General features: G+C 71.1%; 2 protein-coding genes across 3 annotated transcripts; both read left to right on the top strand.

Moving 5' to 3' along the window:
• The first annotated feature begins 77 nt into the window (after positions 1-77).
• On the top strand, positions 78-5930 carry LOC149524449 (uncharacterized). The gene is made up of 6 exons (XM_089779102.1): positions 78-887; positions 1331-1538; positions 3633-3707; positions 3791-3840; positions 4487-4624; positions 5744-5930. The coding sequence occupies exons 1-6, from the start codon at positions 732-734 to the stop codon at positions 5858-5860; spliced, it is 744 nt and encodes a 247-aa protein (XP_089635228.1). The 5' UTR covers positions 78-731; the 3' UTR covers positions 5861-5930.
• Positions 5931-6739: 809 nt separating this feature from the next.
• Positions 6740-11040, top strand: CDIPT (CDP-diacylglycerol--inositol 3-phosphatidyltransferase). Of its 2 annotated transcripts, none has more exons than XM_089779110.1 (7): positions 6740-7562; positions 7922-8023; positions 9065-9199; positions 9330-9483; positions 9570-9651; positions 10045-10126; positions 10249-11040. In XM_089779110.1, the coding sequence occupies exons 2-7, from the start codon at positions 7978-7980 to the stop codon at positions 10398-10400; spliced, it is 651 nt and encodes a 216-aa protein (XP_089635236.1). In that variant the 5' UTR covers positions 6740-7562; positions 7922-7977; the 3' UTR covers positions 10401-11040. The 2 variants fall into 2 exon arrangements, with proteins under 2 accessions (XP_089635236.1, XP_089635237.1); XM_089779111.1 differs by lacking the exon at positions 6740-7562 and adding an exon at positions 7641-7730 and having other exon boundaries at positions 7923-8023.
• The last annotated feature ends 8291 nt before the right edge of the window (positions 11041-19331 follow it).

Genomic DNA, 19331 nt, shown 5'->3' on the forward strand with positions numbered 1-19331 from the left:
AATTCCTCAGCCACTGCCCACGTAGAAGGGAAAAACAATGAAAATGTTGGCTATTAAAAGGCCAGGTGCCATCGCTGGGTTTTGTGTATCCCAGGACCAAGGCTCCTGGGTTCTCTGCCGGCTCCAGGAGGGCATGGGAAGGGGGCAGAGCTTGTGGCGGGGGCTGGCCAGGGAGCCCGGGTTTGCACTCCTGGCGCGGTGGCTCCGGATCCTGGCTGTCTTCAGGAGCAGTGTTCGGGCTCCTCCCCACCCCAGAAATGGCTGCATCAGGCAAGGGGGGTCCTATGTGCCCCCTCCCCCAGCTCCGAACGGCTGCATCTCATGTTAATTAGTGGAGTAATTAATAATTAAGGAGGTTGCGGCTAGGGATGCAGAGGCTCTGCCTGCAGCCCCCCCCCCCCCCCCCCCCGCAATTGGAAGGTTGGAGCCCTGTCTCCTAGCAACAAGCCTGGAGGCTCTCCCCCTGCCCACAGAGCTGCCATAGCAACTGCCTCCCCTGGTGCTTGGGTACCGGGTTGCACAGCATCCTCCTGCCCCCCAGTCAGAGGAGGGGGGCCTTGCTCCTAGGGGCAGCTACAGACCCAATACCCCCCACAAGGTCCCGCCCCCAGCCCTGCCTGCCCACTGCAGCCCCCCTTCTCCCTTTGCCCAGGGCCCCCACCCCTGTTGTCCTTCACTGCCCTAGCCCCTCAGTCTCTCTCGCTTCTCCCAGGTCACTGGCTCTAGGAGCCATGCAGCAGGACGCAGCCTCCAAGCCCCACAGCTCCTGTGCCCCACAGGGGATCCCTCTGGCCACAACGGCAGAGAGGGGGGAGCTGCTGGTACGCACCCTTGCCAGCACCGCCCGTCTGGTGCACAGGGCTGGGGAGGCCCAGAAAGCCGCACAGGTACCTGCCTGGATGCCTGGGTCTTGTCCCCAGCCTGCTAAAGGTGCTGGTTTGGGCTGGGGGCGGTAACCTGGGCCTCACAGGCACCACTGGGGTATGGGCTGTGGGAGGATCTGAGGGGGCAGCTCTGCGTGGGGGGACTATAGAGGGATGTATAGAAATGTTAGATGGATATTTCCCTAGGGAGTTCTACAGAGTGATGTATATGGGGGTGTCCAGAGGCATATATAGAAGTGCCTATAGGTGTTTCCCTGAGGACCTCTATAAGGGATGTATACGGGGGTGTCCAGGAGGATATATAGAGGTGCTTATAGGTGTTTCCCTACGGAGCTCTACATGGGATGTGTACGGGGGTGTCCAGGGGCATATATAGAAATGCCTATAGGTGTTTCGACAGGGGCTGTGGGGCATGTGATATGCATGTCTTCCCCGTCTCTCCTCAGCTGGCCTGTTTCCACGCGGGACAGGCCCTAGCCCAGACGGGGGAGGTGCTGTCTCTTGCCAAACAGAGCTACCTGCAGGCTCGATGCCTGGGAGATGGGCTGCTGGAGTCCTTGCCACAGCCAGACTATCAGGGGCTCTTCCAGTGCCTGGCCCAGCCCCCCCTGGCCTATGAGGAGTTCAGAGCAACGCTGCGCAGAGCTGAGAGCAGTGAGCCCCCCCCAGAGCCCCTGCCCTGCTACCCCAGTCCCAGAGCCCCCCCCAGAGCCCCTGCCCTGCTACCCCAGTCCCGGAGCCCCCCCAGAGCCCCTGCCCTGCTACCCCAGTCCCAGAGCCCCTGCCCTGCTACCCCAGTCCCGGAGCCCCCCCAGAACCCCTGCCCTGCTACCCCAGTCCCAGAGCCCCCCCCCAGAGCCCCTGCCCTGCTACCCCAGTCCCAGAGCCCCCCCCCAGAGCCCCTGCCCTGCTACCCCAGTCCCAGAGCCCCCCCCCAGAGCCCCTGCCCTGCTACCCCAGTCCCGGAGCCCCCCCAGAGCCCCTGCCCTGCTACCCCAGTCCCGGAGCCCCCCCCCCCAGAGCCCCTGCCCTGCTACCCCAGTCCCGGAGCCCCCCCAGAGCCCCTGCCCTGCTACCCCAGTCCCAGAGCCCCCCCCCCCAGAGCCCCTGCCCTGCTACCCCAGTCCCGGAGCCCCCCCAGAGCCCCTGCCCTGCTACCCCAGTCCCAGAGCCCCTGCCCTGCTACCCCAGTCCCGGAGCCCCCCCAGAGCCCCTGCCCTGCTACCCCAGTCCCAGAGCCCCTGCCCTGCTACCCCAGTCCCGGAGCCCCCCCAGAACCCCTGCCCTGCTACCCCAGTCCCAGAGCCCCCCCCCCAGAGCCCCTGCCCTGCTACCCCAGTCCCAGAGCCCCCCCCCAGAGCCCCTGCCCTGCTACCCCAGTCCCAGAGCCCCCCCCAGAGCCCCTGCCCTGCTACCCCAGTCCCGGAGCCCCCCCAGAGCCCCTGCCCTGCTACCCCAGTCCCGGAGCCCCCCCCCAGAGCCCCTGCCCTGCTACCCCAGTCCCGGAGCCCCCCCAGAGCCCCTGCCCTGCTACCCCAGTCCCAGAGCCCCCCCCCAGAGCCCCTGCCCTGCTACCCCAGTCCCTGAGCCCCCCCAGAGCCCCTGCCCTGCTACCCCAGTCCCTGAGCCCCCCCAGAGCCCCTGCCCTGCTACCCCAGTCCCGGAGCCCCCCCAGAACCCCTGCCCTGCTACCCCAGTCCCGGAGCCCCCCCAGAGCCCCTGCCCTGCTACCCCAGTCCCGGAGCCCCCCCAGAGCCCCTGCCCTGCTACCCCAGTCCCAGAGCCCCCCCCAGAGCCCCTGCCCTGCTACCCCAGTCCCAGAGCCCCCCCCCAGAGCCCCTGCCCTGCTACCCCAGTCCCAGAGCCCCCCCCCAGAGCCCCTGCCCTGCTACCCCAGTCCCAGAGCCCCCCCAGAGCCCCTGCCCTGCTACCCCAGTCCCGGAGCCCCCCCCAGAGCCCCTGCCCTGCTACCCCAGTCCCAGAGCCCCCCCAGAGCCCCTGCCCTGCTACCCCAGTCCCAGAGCCCCCCCAGAGCCCCTGCCCTGCTACCCCAGTCCCGGAGCCCCCCCCAGAGCCCCTGCCCTGCTACCCCAGTCCCGGAGCCCCCCCAGAGCCCCTGCCCTGCTACCCCAGTCCCGGAGCCCCCCCCAGAGCCCCTGCCCTGCTACCCCAGTCCCAGAGCCCCCCCAGAGCCCCTGCCCTGCTACCCCAGTCCCAGAGCCCCCCCAGAGCCCCTGCCCTGCTACCCGTCCCAGAGCCCCCCCAGAGCCCCTGCCCTGCTACCCCAGTCCCAGAGCCCCCCCCAGAGCCCCTACCCTGCTACCCCAGTCCCGGAGCCCCCCCAGAGCCCCTGCCCTGCTACCCGTCCCAGAGCCCCCCCCAGAGCCCCTGCCCTGCTACCCATCCCAGAGCCCCCCCTCCGAGCCCCTGCCCTGCTACCCCAGTCCCGGAGCCCCTGCCCTGCTGCCCCCCTCCGGTGTCTCCCCACAACACCCCTCAGGAGCCCCCACCTCACTGCCCCTCTCGCCAGATCCCCCTCTCTCTGGAGCCCCCACCCCACTGCTCCCCTCTGGAGCTCCTGCCCTGCTGACCACAGCCCCTGGAGTCTCTCCCACCCCTCCCCAGGAAGCCCCCTCAACCCACTGTCCTCCTCACCCTCCCACCCAGGCTCTCTGCCCCCTCACCTCACCACCTTGTCCCTTCCATCCCCACAACCACTTCCCCTTTCAGGCTCCCCCTTTTTTCCAGACCTGCTGCACCCCGTCTTCCAGAGCACAGGGGCTCCTCCGAGCCAGCTGGGCCTCGCCCCGCCCGCCACAGCCTGTGAGTGCGAGGGAGGGACATGGGGGCAGGCACAGGGCACAGGGACCCTCCATCTCCCCTCACCCCCATTTCTTCCAGTTCAGGCTGTGCCCAGGAATGCATCCGCTGCAGGCCCCAGCAGGCCGGGCCCCAGGTGAGCGATGGACACCCCGCCCCAGGGGGCCCAGGGTTGCGGGAAAATGGAGCGGAGGAGAAGCTCAGGCGAGGGAAGGAGTGTGGGAGGGGTGAGGAAGGGGCTCTTGGGTGAGGGGAGTCCTGGGATGCAGGCCTGAGGGAAGGGAGGGAGCAGGGACGGGGTGATGGAGGCAGGGAGGGACTGGAGTGGTGGGGCGGGGGCAGCTCTCCATGCCCCTCACTGTCTTCTGTGGGTGCAGGACAAGAAGGGCACCAAAGAGGAGGAGGGGAGGTGGCTGCAGGTTCAAGGACGTGACCCCCTCCCCGACAGATAGGTCCCAGGCCCCCAGCAGCACTGGGACACTTTTCAGTGGGGTGTAGCGTGCCAGTGACCCTGCAAAGCCAGTGTTACACCCCCTTGCCTCTGTGCCCCCCAAGCTGGGGCTGGGAGCAGGGCCATGGCCTTGGAAGGAGGACCAGGGTAAGGGGTCGAGCTGGGGGCCACAGCACAGGGGGTGGGAGCTTCTAATGTGGGGGAGGCAGCTGGGATCCCAAGTACAGGGCCAAGAGCGGAGCCCCCAGAACCCTTGGTCCCACAGATGCTCCACATCCCCATAACCCCCTAACACAGCTACCCTCCCACCCCATCTTTGCTGACATGACAGATGGAGACCATGCAGCTGGAGGACCGAATGGGGGGGGCCTTTGTGACCCAGCAGCGCTGCTCCCCCTGGCGTTCCCCGTCTGGACGCCTAGAGGGTCTGTCCCCCCTGGTCTCAGAGCAGGAGCTCAGTACCATCCAGGTACCAGGGGGACGAGCCAGCAAGGGGGCCATGGGAGGGGCAGTGAACAAGCGGAGGATTTTGGGAGTTGCAGGAGGGGCTAGATGGGCAGTGGGAGGGGCTAGTGAGGAAGTGGGAGCATGTCCCCGAAGGGTGGGGAGCCCCTGGACCCTTCCCCCACCCACAGCCGGGGGGCTCCCAGCCATCAGGGAGCACAGGGGGGGTCACAGGCTCCCAGGGATCCAGCGCAACACAGGCTGGACAGCACAGGGCCAGGGGCAGCCTGGCTTGGGGGAGGGGGCCCTAACCCCTATTCCCCCTCCTGCTCTAAGCCCCCTCCTTGCATACTAAGCCAACTCACCCCCCCCCAGGAGCAGGTCCCAGGCTGCAGGCAGCCCCACCCCTGCCTGTGCCCCAATTCCGGGGCAGAAAGGGTCACCTGATGTCACCTGCTTGCCTCTCCCACCCAGGCTCAGGTTACAAGACAGCCTGCACCATAGAGGTGATGTCTACACTACAGGGATATATCAGAAAAAGGTACACAAAATGCACTCCACAATTTGTGTACCTTTTTCCAATAGTTTTTTTTTTGGAAGAGGCTTTTTCGAAATTTGACCCGTCTACTCAGGGCCAAATTTCAGAAAAAAACCATCTTTCGGAAGAGCCCTTCTTCCTCGTGGGAGGAGGAGGACAAGGCTTCCGAAAGAGCACATCTGCTCTTCCGCAAAAAAATCAGAAGAACAGACACATTCCCTGGACGCAGTGGTGTTTTTAAAAACCCTGTAGTGTAGACATAGGCAGTGTACATGCTGGCCTGGACAGCCTGAGGTTGCCTCCTCAGTGAGAGCCACACTCAAAACACCCAGCCCAGACCAGCACCAGTGCAGTGCCCAGGGAAACTGAGGCACCCCCCCTCCCAGTTACTACAGGGCAGCACAGACAATAGGAATCCCCTGTAACATAACAAAGCGAACTGAGTGACTCCAATGCCCCTGCCTCACATCGGGGCTAGTGGACGGCAGGAGGACCAGGTCTTGGTATGTGTTTGTGGGAGGTAGTTCACCCTGGGGGGCTCTGCTCTCCCGCCATCCCTCCCCATTTGCCCCTCAGCCCCTGATGCACTGCCCCTCTCATCAACAGGGGCCCGGCAAGTTCCTGAACAGAGTGACTCGTGACCAGCCCCCCTGCAAGAATTCGGACGGCGAGACTGATCAGTCAGAGAACATGACCAAGGACACCACTGAGCTTGGCCCATAGACATGGGCCAAGATTGTCATAAACACGGGTTTCAAATCCAGCCCCGCCCTGGGGTCCTGCCCACGCACTGTCGGCTCAGTCTCATCCGGCCCCCGTGGCTGGAAAGCAGCCACGCCCCACACGGGGCCCTGACCACCACGTCCAGCCACGGGCCAGTCCAGCTCAACCCGGGGCTTCTGGGAAAGAGCCATGCTAGCCCCAGGGCATTGTGGGAAAGGGCCATGCTAGCCCCAGGGCATTGTGGGAAAGGGCCATGCTAGCCCCAGGGCATTGTGGGAAATGAATGGACAGTGAGCCCCGGGGCATTATGGCAAAGGGCCATGCTAGCCCCAGGGCATTGTGGGAAAGGGCCATGCTAGCCCCAGGGCATTGTGGGAAATGAATGGACAGTGAGCCCCGGGGCATTATGGGAAAGAGCCATGCTAGCCCCGGGGCATTATGGGAAAGAGCCATGCTAGCCCCAGGGCATTGTGGGAAAGGGCCATGCTAGCCCCAGGGCATTGTGGGAAATGAATGGACAGTGAGCCCCGGGGCATTATGGGAAAGAGCCATGCTAGCCCCAGGGCATTGTGGGAAATGAATGGACAGTGAGCCCCGGGGCATTATGGGAAAGAGCCATGCTAGCCCCGGGGCATTATGGGAAAGAGCCATGCTAGCCCCAGGGCATTGTGGGAAAGGGCCATGCTAGCCCCAGGGCATTGTGGGAAATGAATGGACAGTGAGCCCCGGGGCATTATGGGAAAGGGCCATGCTAGCCCCAGGGCATTGTGGGAAACTTAGCGAGCTTTACACGCTCCTCTGTGCCGATTGGGTAACTCGGTGTCACATGAGTCGTGTGCACGAGCAGGAAGTGGTGAAATTTCAAGATGGCGGCTTTCCGCGGTCCGGCCCGGCCAGGGCCGCTCTAGCCCGCAGTCCGCCTCCAACTCTATGGCTGAGCCTGAGCCACCCCAACCCGGCCTCAGCGGGGGGTGGAACCAACTGCGCCACTTGCCAGGTGGCTGGGGAGGCCCGGTCACTGAGAGGCGGGTGGACCCCCCATCAGATTAAATGGTTTCTCCCGACTGGGGCTCACTGTCCCCTCTGTCCCTACTTACCCCATCTTGGTACAGTCCGACAGGGGTTCTTAAAGGGGCAGCGACCAGTTGTGTTTCCTGCATTGCTAAGCGCGCCAGAGCCGGGAATACTAAGGCCGGGGGACCCGGGCCGGTGCATTGGCGAGGGGGGACCCGGGCCGGTGCATTGGCGAGGGGGGACCCGGGCCGGTGCATTAGCCGGGGGAGGCCGGGCCAGGTGCATTGGCGAGGGGGGACCCGGGCCGGTGCATTGGCGAGGGGGGACCCGGGCCGGTGCATTGGCGAGGGGGGACCCGGGCCCGGTGCATTAGCCGGGGGAGGCCGGGCCGGTGCATTGGCGAGGGGGGACCCGGGCCGGTGCATTGGCGAGGGGGGACCCGGGCCCGGTGCATTAGCCGGGGGAGGCCGGGCCGGTGCATTGGCGAGGGGGGACCCGGGCCGGTGCATTGGCGAGGGGGGACCCGGGCCGGTGCATTAGCCGGGGGAGGCCGGGCCGGTGCATTGGCGAGGGGGGACCCGGGCCGGTGCATTGGCGAGGGGGGACCCGGGCCCGGTGCATTAGCCGGGGGAGGCCGGGCCGGTGCATTGGCGAGGGGGGACCCGGGCCGGTGCATTAGCCGGGGGAGGCCGGGCCGGTGCATTAGCCGGGGGAGGCCGGGCCGGTGCATTGGCGAGGGGGGACCCGGGCCGGTGCATTGGCGAGGGGGGACCCGGGCCGGTGCATTGGCGAGGGGGGACCCGGGCCCGGTGCATTAGCCGGGGGAGGCCGGGCCGGTGCATTGGCGAGGGGGGACCCGGGCCCGGTGCATTAGCCGGGGGAGGCCGGGCCGGTGCATTAGCCGGGGGAGGCCGGGCCGGTGCATTAGCCGGGGGACCCGGGCCGGTGCATTAGCGAGGGGGGACCCGGGCCGGTGCATTAGCCGGGGGAGGCCGGGCCGGTGCATTAGCGAGGGGGGACCCGGGCCCGGTGCATTAGCCGGGGGAGGCCGGGCCGGTGCATTGGCGAGGGGGGACCCGGGCCGAGGCTCGGAGCCCGCAGCGATGATACGGGACGAAAACATTTTCCTCTTCGTGCCGAACCTGATCGGTGAGTGCCGGGCGGGGTCTCGCAGCGGGTCCAAGTCCCTGCCCCCCCCCACTCCCCGGCTTGAAAGCCGGTTCCCACGTGCACCGGCGCTGCCTGCTGCCGCCCCGGAGCCGGGCGGGGCTGCGTGTACCCGAGGGGAGCGGCCCGCTAGCCTGGTCTCGGCTCCACGGTCCCGCCCGCGAACGCCCTCAGCAGTGCCCGGAGCCAAGTGCGCTGTGGGCAATGCGGCCCCCCCAGCCCAGGAGGGAGGGGTCCCAGCCACAGTGTCTCAGCCTTGTGCTGGCTGCTCCCCCTGGAGAAGGCTGCAGCTACCCCAAACACTGGGGGGGGATGTCGTGCAGGAGGGGCAGAGCCGGCTGGGTAAAGAGGCAGCAGTGAACCCAGCAGGGCTCAGTCCAGCTCTCTGGGCACAAGGCAGGCTGCGGGCTCGGTCCTGGGAACCAGGGACTCTGAGCAAGGGGCTAGTTGGGAACAGGAGCTCCTGGCCTGAGGCTGCACAAAGGGGGATCTCTCAGCGGACTCTCTCGCTGGGTTGGCCCTGGGGCAGCGCTGCTGCGGCTTGGGGCTGCTGTTCCAGGAGGGTAGGGAGCAACTGGATGGTCACAGAAGAGCCAAGGGATGGCTGAAAGGATCAGAAAGCTGGCCTGAAGCAAGAGCCACCAGGAGCTGGAGACAGACAGCCTGGGGGTGACGGGCACCAGCCTGGCAGGACCTCCGTGGGCAATGGATCTGCCAGGGGCTGACGGCTGGAAGCTGGACAGAGCCTACGGCCCAAGGGCGCAACCAGTGCTCAAGCAGAGCCACTCCTGCGGGGACGAGGCGCCGGGCCAGGCGCATGCACCAGCCCTGACGCTGACTCGGCCCAGGCGAACTCTGAGTCCCGCTCTCCGGTGGGAAGCTGTGTAGGGCAGGGGCAGTCCCTGGGGGCTGAGCCCTGGCATGATGGCGCCCTGATTGGAGCTGAGGGCAGGGCCGGGGAGCAGGAGTGAGGGACACTGGGGGGCGGGAGTGAGGGGCCCCATCTCTCTGTCCCTCCTGCAGGCTATGCCCGGATCCTTCTCCTCGTGGTTGCCTTTTACTTCATGCCGAGCGAGCCTGGCCCGGCAGCTGCCTGCTACCTGCTCAGCGCGCTGCTGGACGCCTTCGATGGCCTCGCAGCCCGTGCCCTGCACCAAGGTAGGGACCTGCCCTTGCAGGGCGGGGCTGGCATCAGGGATCCCTGCCCACGGAAGGCTTGTGGCCCAGGGAGGAGGGGGAACAGGGGCTCTATGGATGGGTCTCCATCTCCCTTCCCCCTCCCCCACAGGGACCCGGTTTGGCGCCATGCTGGACATGCTGACCGATCGCTGTGCCACAATGTGTCTGCTGGTGAACCTGGCACTGCTGGACCCGCCCCGCGCCCTCCTCTACCAGCTGAGCATGAGCCTGGATATTGCCAGCCACTGGCTGCACCTGCACAGGTGGGCGGGGCCTGGGGCTCCCCTGGGGCGGGGCCTGGGGCTCCCCTGGGGCGGGGTCTGGGGTTGATGTTCCTGTCTTCCTGCAGCTCGGTGGTTCGGGGCAGCGAGAGCCACAAGAGCATCGACTTGGCGGGGAACCCAGTGCTGCGGCTGTATTACACCTCCCGGGTGAGTGACGTCCCCACGGCCCCCCGCCTGTGTGTGCATCTCGCTCCCTGGCGCAAGGCCCCCCCACCTGCCAGTTGCAGCCTTGTCTGCTCTTTCCACTCCATGTATCCCACAGTGCTTTGCAGCAGGAGAGGTGCCAGTCTTGGGAGGGGCAGGGGCTGCCTCCCTTCCCACAATGCTTTGCGCTCCCCTCTAGCTCTGGAGGTGTAGAACTGTGGGGCGGGTGGTCATTTGGAGACAGCAGCACTTGGTCCAGACACCTCCCCAGGCCCTGACGCTGTGCAGACTTTGCATCTGGGGTCCTCCTGCCAAGCCCTTCTGGGGCCGTTTGGAACAATCCTGTGGCAGGGAGTTCTGCAGGTCACCCTAATGCTGCTTCCCTCCCTCACCCAGCCTGTCCTCTTCACCATGTGTGCAGGAAACGAGCTCTTCTACTGCATGCTCTACCTGCTGCACTTCACCGAGGGACCTGCAGGTGGGTGTTGGGGCAGGGGCTGCAGGGGGGAGTGGGGGGCACTGGCAGGGCTGGGGGCAGGAGTGGGGGAACCGACAGGGCTGAGGCCGTGAGTGTCTGTGACTCTTCCCCTCCTCCCCCAGTGCTCCCTGGACGCCTGGGTCTCTTCCGTCTCATCCTCTGGGTCTCAACCCCCATCGCCGCCCTCAAGTCCCTCATCAGCCTCGTCCATCTGGTCTCGGCCTCCTGCAACATGGCCGCCCTGGACATGGCCGAGCGGGCCAAGAAGAAGTAGCGGCGGGGGGCTGGCAGTGCCCCTCCCTGGGGCGGGCTCCCCTCACTTGGCTGCCCCCGCCAAGCGCGGTGTTGTGTGTGTGTGTGTGTGTGGTGCTAGTCTGGTGTTTCCCACGATGCTTTGCAGCAGGGTCATGCCAAATATGCGGCCCCTCTCCCATAATGCTTTGTTCCTGCTGGGCAGGGGCTCAGCTTCCCACAATGCTTTGCTGCAGGCCCTGGGCATTCATGATGCAGTGGAATGTCCCACAATGCACTGGAGTCCAGGCCTGGCCTCAGTTCCTTCCTGCTCCCTTGCCTTCCCATGATGCTTTTTGCAGCCTGGGGCTCACTTATTGCTGCCCCCCCCCCCCCCCGCTTTGTCCTGGGGGCTGGGGCGGTTCAAGGTTCCTGATGCATTTCCCATCGTGCTTTGCACTTGTGGGGCAGCCACATTGGTTTTCCTCTTCCCATGATGCTTTGTCTCCTCCCCCCCCCCCCCATTTGGGGAAGGGCAGCTGGCTGTGTTTGGCCCTGGGGCGGGCAGGGGAGGGGGAGCAGGGGCTGTTGTCATTTCCCTCCCCTTGCTGGCTGGCCCCTCCCCTGGGTAGCGGGAGGGGGATGTTGAGGGGCCCAGTCCCAATAAAGAGCAGGCTGCCAGGCCCAGTGTCTTGTTTCGGGGAGTGTTGCCCTGCACCCGGGCCCTGGCGCTGAGGGGGGGAAGGGGTCTGGTCGCCGGGGGCGGGGCTCTCGGGGAGAAGGGGGGCAGTGGCGGGGGACCCCTGGCGCTGAGGGGGGGAAGGGGTCTGGTCGCCAGGGGCGGGGCTCTCGGGGAGAAGGGGGGCAGTGGCGGGGGACCCCTGGCGCTGGGGGGGAAGGGGTCTGGTCGCCAGGGGCGGGGCTCTCGGGGAGAAGGGGGGCAGTGGCGGGGGACCCCTGGCGCTGGGGGGGAAGGGGTCTGGTCGCCGGGGGCGGGGCTCTCGGGGAGAAGGGGGGGCAGTGGCGGGGGACCCCTGGCGCTGAGGGGGAAGGGGTCTGGTCGCCGGGGGCGGGGCTCTCGGGGAGAAGGGGGGGCAGTGGCGGGGGACCCCTGGCGCTGAGGGGGAAGGGGTCTGGTCGCCGGGGCGGGGCTCTCGGGGAGAAGGGGGGCAGTGGCGGGGGACCCCTGGCGCTGAGGGGGGGAAGGGGTCTGGTCGCCGGGGGCGGGGCTCTCGGGGAGAAGGGGGGCAGTGGCGGGGGACCCCTGGCGCTACGGGGGAAGGGGTCTGGTCGCCGGGGGCGGGGCTCTCGGGGAGAAGGGGGGCAGTGGCGGGGGACCCCTGGCGCTGGGGGGGAAGGGGTCTGGTCGCCAGGGGCGGGGCTCTCGGGGAGAAGGGGGGCAGTGGCGGGGGACCCCTGGCGCTGAGGGGGGGAAGGGGTCTGGTCGCCGGGGGCGGGGCTCTCGGGGAGAAGGGGGGGCAGTGGCGGGGGACCCCTGGCGCTGGGGGGGAAGGGGTCTGGTCGCCGGGGGCGGGGCTCTCGGGGAGAAGGGGGGCAGTGGCGGGGGACCCCTGGCGCTGAGGGGGGGAAGGGGTCTGGTCGCCGGGGGCGGGGCTCTCGGGGAGAAGGGGGGGCAGTGGCGGGGGACCCCTGGCGCTGGGGGGGAAGGGGTCTGGTCGCCGGGGGCGGGGCTCTCGGGGAGAAGGGGGGCAGTGGCGGGGGACCCCTGGCGCTGAGGGGGAAGGGGTCTGGTCGCCGGGGGCGGGGCTCTCGGGGAGAAGGGGGGCAGTGGCGGGGGACCCCTGGCGCTGAGGGGGGGAAGGGGTCTGGTCGCCAGGGGCGGGGCTCTCGGGGAGAAGGGGGGCAGTGGCGGGGGACCCCTGGCGCTGAGGGGGGGAAGGGGTCTGGTCGCCAGGGGCGGGGCTCTCGGGGAGAAGGGGGGCAGTGGCGGGGGACCCCTGGCGCTGAGGGGGAAGGGGTCTGGTCGCCGGGGGCGGGGCTCTCGGGGAGAAGGGGGGCAGTGGCGGGGGACCCCTGGCGCTGAGGGGGGGAAGGGGTCTGGTCGCCAGGGGCGGGGCTCTCGGGGAGAAGGGGGGGCAGTGGCGGGGGACCCCTGGCGCTGAGGGGGGGAAGGGGTCTGGTCGCCGGGGGCGGGGGGGGGGGGGGCGGGGCTCTCGGGGAGAAGGGGGGCAGTGGCGGGGGACCCCTGGCGCTGAGGGGGAAGGGGTCTGGTCGCCGGGGGCGGGGCTCTCGGGGAGAAGGGGGGGCAGTGGCGGGGGACCCCTGGCGCTGAGGGGGGGAAGGGGTCTGGTCGCCAGGGGCGGGGCTCTCGGGGAGAAGGGGGGGCAGTGGCGGGGGACCCCTGGCGCTGAGGGGGGGAAGGGGTCTGGTCGCCGGGGGCGGGGCTCTCGGGGAGAAGGGGGGCAGTGGCGGGGGACCCCTGGCGCTGAGGGGGAAGGGGTCTGGTCGCCAGGGGCGGGGCTCTCGGGGAGAAGGGGGGGCAGTGGCGGGGGACCCCTGGCGCTGACGGGGGAAGGGGTCTGGTCGCCGGGGGCGGGGCTCTCGGGGAGAAGGGGGGCAGTGGCGGGGGACCCCTGGCGCTGAGGGGGAAGGGGTCTGGTCGCCAGGGGCGGGGCTCTCGGGGAGAAGGGGGGCAGTGGCGGGGGACCCCTGGCGCTGAGGGGGAAGGGGTCTGGTCGCCGGGGGCGGGGCTCTCGGGGAGAAGGGGGGCAGTGGCGGGGGACCCCTGGCGCTGAGGGGGGGAAGGGGTCTGGTCGCCAGGGGCGGGGCTCTCGGGGAGAAGGGGGGCAGTGGCGGGGGACCCCTGGCGCTGGGGGGAAGGGGTCTGGTCGCCGGGGGCGGGGCTCTCGGGGAGAAGGGGGGCAGTGGCGGGGGACCCCTGGCGCTGAGGGGGAAGGGGTCTGGTCGCCGGGGGCGGGGCTCTCGGGGAGAAGGGGGGCAGTGGCGGGGGACCCCTGGCGCTGAGGGGGGGAAGGGGTCTGGTCGCCGGGGGCGGGGCTCTCGGGGAGAAGGGGGCAGTGGCGGGGGACCCCTGGCGCTGAGGGGGAAGGGGTCTGGTCGCCGGGGGCGGGGCTCTCGGGGAGAAGGGGGGGCAGTGGCGGGGGACCCCTGGCGCTGGGGGGGAAGGGGTCTGGTCGCCGGGGGCGGGGCTCTCGGGGAGAAGGGGGCAGTGGCGGGGGACCCCTGGCGCTGAGGGGGAAGGGGTCTGGTCGCCGGGGGCGGGGCTCTCGGGGAGAAGGGGGCAGTGGCGGGGGACCCCTGGCGCTGAGGGGGAAGGGGTCTGGTCGCCGGGGGCGGGGCCTCGGGGAGAAGGGGGGCAGTGGCGGGGGACCCCTGGCGCTGAGGGGGAAGGGGTCTGGTCGCCGGGGGCGGGGCTCTCGGGGAGAAGGGGGGCAGTGGCGGGGGACCCCTGGCGCTGGGGGAAGGGGTCTGGTCGCCGGGGGCGGGGCTCTCGGGGAGAAGGGGGGGCAGTGGCGGGGGACCCCTGGCGCTGGGGGGGAAGGGGGGCTGGTCGCCGGGGGCGGGGCTCTCGGGGAGAAGGGGGGCAGTGGCGGGGGACCCCTGGCGCTGAGGGGGAAGGGGTCTGGTCGCCGGGGGCGGGGCTCTCGGGGAGAAGGGGGGCAGTGGCGGGGGACCCCTGGCGCTGAGGGGGGGGAAGGGGTCTGGTCGCCGGGGGCGGGGCTCTCGGGGAGAAGGGGGGCAGGGCGGGGGACCCCTGGCGCTGAGGGGGGGAAGGGGTCTGGTCGCCGGGGGCGGGGCTCTCGGGGAGAAGGGGGGCAGTGGCGGGGGACCCCTGGCGCTGAGGGGGAAGGGGTCTGGTCGCCGGGGGCGGGGCTCTCGGGGAGAAGGGGGGCAGTGGCGGGGGACCCCTGGCGCTGAGGGGGGGGGGGGGAAGGGGGGTCTGGTCGCCGGGGGCGGGGCTCTCGGGGAGAAGGGGGGCAGTGGCGGGGGACCCCTGGCGCTGGGGGGGAAGGGGTCTGGTCGCCGGGGGCGGGGCTCTCGGGGAGAAGGGGGGGCAGTGGCGGGGGACCCCTGGCGCTGAGGGGGGGAAGGGGTCTGGTCGCCGGGGGCGGGGAGGGCTCTCGGGGAGAAGGGGGCGGGGGGGGGGGAGCGGGGCGGGGGACCCCTGGCGCTGAGGGGGAAGGGGCCTGGTCGCCGGGGGCGGGGCTCTCGGGGAGAAGGGGGGCAGTGGCGGGGGACCCCTGGCGCTGAGGGGGAAGGGGTCTGGTCGCCGGGGGCGGGGCTCTCGGGGAGAAGGGGGGCAGTGGCGGGGGAGCCCCCCCCGGGGGGAAGGGGTCTGGTCGCCGGGGGGGGGGGGGGGGGGGGGGAGAAGGGGGCAGTGGCGGGGGACCCCTGGCGCTGGGGGGAAGGGGTCTGGTCGCCAGGGGCGGGGCTCTCGGGGAGAAGGGGGCAGGGCGGGGGACCCCTGGCGCTGGGGGAAGGGGTCTGGTCGCCAGGGGCGGGGCTCTCGGGGAGAAGGGGGGCAGTGGCGGGGACCCCTGGCGCTGAGGGGGAAGGGGTCTGGTCGCCGGGGGCGGGGCTCTCGGGGAGAAGGGGGGCAGTGGCGGGGGACCCCTGGCGCTGAGGGGGAAGGGGTCTGGTCGCCGGGGGCGGGGCTCTCGGGGAGAAGGGGGGCAGTGGCGGGGGACCCCTGGCGCTGAGGGGGAAGGGGTCTGGTCGCCGGGGGCGGGGCTCTCGGGGAGAAGGGGGGCAGTGGCGGGGGACCCCTGGCGCTGAGGGGGGAAGGGGTCTGGTCGCCGGGGGCGGGGCTCTCGGGGAGAAGGGGGGCAGTGGCGGGGGACCCCTGGCGCTGAGGGGGAAGGGGTCTGGTCGCCGGGGGCGGGGCTCTCGGGGAGAAGGGGGCAGTGGCGGGGGACCCCTGGCGCTGGGGGGGAGGGGTCTGGCTGGGGGCGGGGCTCTGGGAGAAGGGGGGCAGTGGCGGGGGACCCCTGGCGCTGAGGGGGAAGGGGTCTGGTCGCCGGGGGCGGGGCTCTCGGGGAGAAGGGGGCAGTGGCGGGGACCCTGGCGCGGGGGAGGGGGGCGCGGGGAGGGGGAAGGGGTCTGGTCGCCAGGGGCGGGGCTCTCGGGGAGAAGGGGGGGGGCGGTGGCGGGGGGGGAGGGTCCCCCCTGGGGCTGAGGGGGGGGGGGAAGGGGTCTGGTCGCCGGGGGCGGGGCTCTCGGGGAGAAGGGGGGCAGTGGCGGGGGACCCCTGGCGCTGGGGGGGAAGGGGTCTGGTCGCCGGGGGCGGGGCTCTCGGGGAGAAGGGGGGCAGTGGCGGGGGACCCCTGGCGCTGAGGGGGAAGGGGTCTGGTCGCCGGGGGCGGGGCTCTCGGGGAGAAGGGGGGGCAGTGGCGGGGGACCCCTGGCGCTGAGGGGGGGAAGGGGTCTGGTCGCCGGGGGCGGGGCTCTCGGGGAGAAGGGGGGCAGTGGCGGGGGACCCCTGGCGCTGAGGGGGGGAAGGGGTCTGGTCGCCGGGGGCGGGGCTCTCGGGGAGAAGGGGGGCAGTGGCGGGGGACCCCTGGCGCTGAGGGGGGGAAGGGGTCTGGTCGCCGGGGGCGGGGCTCTCGGGGAGAAGGGGGGCAGTGGCGGGGGACCCCTGGCGCTGAGGGGGAAGGGGTCTGGTCGCCGGGGGCGGGGCTCTCGGGGAGAAGGGGGGGCAGTGGCGGGGGACCCCTGGCGCTGAGGGGGGGAAGGGGTCTGGTCGCCAGGGGCGGGGCTCTCGGGGAGAAGGGGGGCAGTGGCGGGGGACCCCTGGCGCTGAGGGGGGGAAGGGGTCTGGTCGCCGGGGGCGGGGCTCTCGGGGAGAAGGGGGGCAGTGGCGGGGGACCCCTGGCGCTGAGGGGGGGAAGGGGTCTGGTCGCCGGGGGCGGGGCTCTCGGGGAGAAGGGGGGCAGTGGCGGGGGACCCCTGGCGCTGAGGGGGAAGGGGTCTGGTCGCCGGGGGCGGGGCTCTCGGGGAGAAGGGGGGCAGTGGCGGGGGACCCCTGGCGCTGAGGGGGAAGGGGTCTGGTCGCCAGGGGCGGGGCTCTCGGGGAGAAGGGGGGCAGTGGCGGGGGACCCCTGGCGCTGAGGGGGGGAAGGGTTCTGGTCGCCGGGGGCGGGGCTCTCGGGGAGAAGGGGGGGCAGTGGCGGGGGACCCCTGGCGCTGAGGGGGAAGGGGTCTGGTCGCCGGGGGCGGGGCTCTCGGGGAGAAGGGGGGCAGTGGCGGGGGACCCCTGGCGCTGAGGGGGAAGGGGTCTGGTCGCCGGGGGCGGGGCTCTCGGGGAGAAGGGGGGCAGTGGCGGGGGACCCCTGGCGCTGAGGGGGGGAAGGGGTCTGGTCGCCGGGGGCGGGGCTCTCGGGGAGAAGGGGGGCAGTGGCGGGGGACCCCTGGCGCTGAGGGGGAAGGGGTCTGGTCGCCGGGGGCGGGGCTCTCGGGGAGAAGGGGGGCAGTGGCGGGGGACCCCTGGCGCTGAGGGGGGGAAGGGGTCTGGTCGCCGGGGGCGGGGCTCTCGGGGAGAAGGGGGGCAGTGGCGGGGGACCCCTGGCGCTGAGGGGGGGAAGGGGTCTGGTCGCCGGGGGCGGGGCTCTCGGGGAGAAGGGGGGCAGTGGCGGGGGACCCCTGGCGCTGAGGGGGAAGGGGTCTGGTCGCCGGGGGCGGGGCTCTCGGGGAGAAGGGGGGGCAGTGGCGGGGGACCCCTGGCGCTGAGGGGGAAGGGGTCTGGTCGCCGGGGGCGGGGCTCTCGGGGAGAAGGGGGGCAGTGGCGGGGGACCCCTGGCGCTGGGGGGGAAGGGGTCTGGTCGCCGGGGGCGGGGCTCTCGGGGAGAAGGGGGGCAGTGGCGGGGGACCCCTGGCGCTGAGGGGGAAGGGGTCTGGTCGCCGGGGGCGGGGCTCTCGGGGAGAAGGGGGGCAGTGGCGGGGGACCCCTGGCGCTGAGGGGGAAGGGGTCTGGTCGCCAGGGGCGGGGCTCTCGGGGAGAAGGGGGGCAGTGGCGGGGGGACCCCTGGCGCTGGGGGGGAAGGGGTCTGGTCGCCGGGGGCGGGGCTCTCGGGGAGAAGGGGGGCAGTGGCGGGGGACCCCTGGCGCCTGGGCCCGCAGCGGGGGAGGGGCGGCTGGAGGCTGCCGTCCTGCAGACAGACACACGGACGCGCTCTCATGCATCAGAGTTTATTGGCTTCTCATGCATCGTCACTACAGCTCTGGGGTCCTCAGGCGCCTTCGAGCCCCAGTGCCCGCCTCTGCCCCCCCCGTGTCCCTGTAAACGTGTGTCCCGCCCCCCCCCCCCCCGGCAGCATAGAGGAAACCATGCATGTGGAATACGAGCATGTCAACATCAACACGAGCCCATGCGCCCCCCCGCCCCCGGGCAGCCCCTGCCCCCCAGGCGGGTCTGTAACAGTCTGAAGTCCCTTAGGGCCAGTCCCTGCCCTACGCGCTGGCCGGGCGGAGGGAGGGCGGACGGACGCACAGAAGGCGGGACGGAGGGAGGGTGGACGGACGGAGGGAGGGCGGACGGACGCACAGAAGGCGGGACGGAGGGAGGGTGGACGGACGCACAGAAGGCGGGACGGAGGGAGGGCGGACGGACGCACAGAAGGCGGGACGGAGGGAGGGTGGACGGACGCACAGAAGGCGGGACGGAGGGAGGGTGGACGGACGCACAGAAGGCGGGATGGAGGGAGGGTGGACGGACGCACAGAAGCCGGGACGGAGGGAGGGTGGACGGACGCACAGAAGGCGGGACGGAGGGAGGGCGGAGGGACGCACAGAAGGCGGGACGGAGGGAGGGTGGACGGACGCACAGAAGGCGGGACGGACGCACAGAAGGCGGGACGGAGGGTGGGTGGACGGACGGACAGAAGGCGGGACGGAGGGAGGATGGACGGACGCACAGAAGGCGGGACGGACGGAGGGAGGGCGGACGGACGCACAGAAGGCGGGATGGCCAGACGACAGGACAGACAGAAGGCGGGACGGAGGGAGGGCGGACGGACGCACAGAAGGCGGGACGGACGGAGGGAGGGCGGACGGACGCACAGAAGGCGGGACGGACGGAGGGAGGGCGGACGGACGCACAGAAGGCGGGACGGAGGGAGGGTGGACGGACGCACAGAAGGCGGGACGGAGGGAGGGTGGACAGACGCACAGAAGGCGGGACGGAGGGAGGGCGGACGGACGCACAGAAGGCGGGACGGAGGGAGGGTGGACGGACGCACAGAAGGCGGGACGGAGGGAGGGAGGGTGGACGGACGCACAGAAGGCGGGACGGAGGGAGGGTGGACGGACGGAGGGAGGGTGGACGGACGCACAGAAGGCGGGACGGACGCACAGAAGGCGGGACGGAGGGAGGGCGGACGGACGCACAGAAGGCGGGACGGAGGGAGGGTGGACGGACGCACAGAAGGCGGGACGGAGGGAGGGCGGACGGACGCACAGAAGGCGGGACAGAGGGAGGGTGGACGGACGCACAGAAGGCGGGACGGAGGGAGGGCGGACGGACGCACAGAAGGCGGGACGGACGCACAGAAGGCGGGACGGAGGGAGGGCGGACGGACGCACAGAAGGCGGGACGGACGCACAGAAGGCGGGACGGAGGGAGGGTGGACGGACGCACAGAAGGCGGGACGGAGGGAGGGTGGACGGACGCACAGAAGGCGGGACGGACGGAGGGAGGGCGGACGGACGGACAGAAGGCGGGACGGAGGGAGGGAGGGCGGACGGACGGAGGGAGGGCGGACGGACGCACAGAAGGCGGGATGGCCAGACGACAGGACAGACAGAAGGCGGGACGGAGGGAGGGCGGACGGACGCACAGAAGGCGGGACGGACGGAGGGAGGGCGGACGGACGCACAGAAGGCGGGACGGAGGGAGGGTGGACGGACGGACGCACAGAAGGCGGGACGGACGGAGGGAGGGCGGACGGACGCACAGAAGGCGGGACGGAGGGAGGGTGGACGGACGGAGGGTGGGCGG

The sequence above is a fragment of the Pelodiscus sinensis genome, chromosome 5 (genome assembly GCF_052426305.1).
Source record: "Pelodiscus sinensis isolate ZL-2025 chromosome 5, ASM5242630v1, whole genome shotgun sequence".
NCBI classification, from domain to species: Eukaryota; Metazoa; Chordata; order Testudines; family Trionychidae; genus Pelodiscus; species Pelodiscus sinensis.

What these genes read in the sequence shown, in the direction of transcription:
- LOC149524449 (XM_089779102.1), top strand. Translation starts at nt 732, where the DNA reads ATGCAGCAGGACGCAGCCTCCAAGCCCCACAGCTCCTGTGCCCCACAG. An exon ending in AGGCCCAGAAAGCCGCACAG is followed by an intron (nt 888 to 1,330) that starts GTACCTGCCTGG and finishes GTCTCTCCTCAG; the next exon opens with CTGGCCTGTTTCCACGCGGG. An exon ending in CGCCCCGCCCGCCACAGCCT is followed by an intron (nt 3,708 to 3,790) that starts GTGAGTGCGAGG and finishes CTTCCAGTTCAG; the next exon opens with GCTGTGCCCAGGAATGCATC.
- CDIPT (XM_089779110.1), top strand. Translation starts at nt 7,978, where the DNA reads ATGATACGGGACGAAAACATTTTCCTCTTCGTGCCGAACCTGATCG. An exon ending in CTTCGTGCCGAACCTGATCG is followed by an intron (nt 8,024 to 9,064) that starts GTGAGTGCCGGG and finishes TCCCTCCTGCAG; the next exon opens with GCTATGCCCGGATCCTTCTC. An exon ending in GGCTGTATTACACCTCCCGG is followed by an intron (nt 9,652 to 10,044) that starts GTGAGTGACGTC and finishes TCCCTCACCCAG; the next exon opens with CCTGTCCTCTTCACCATGTG.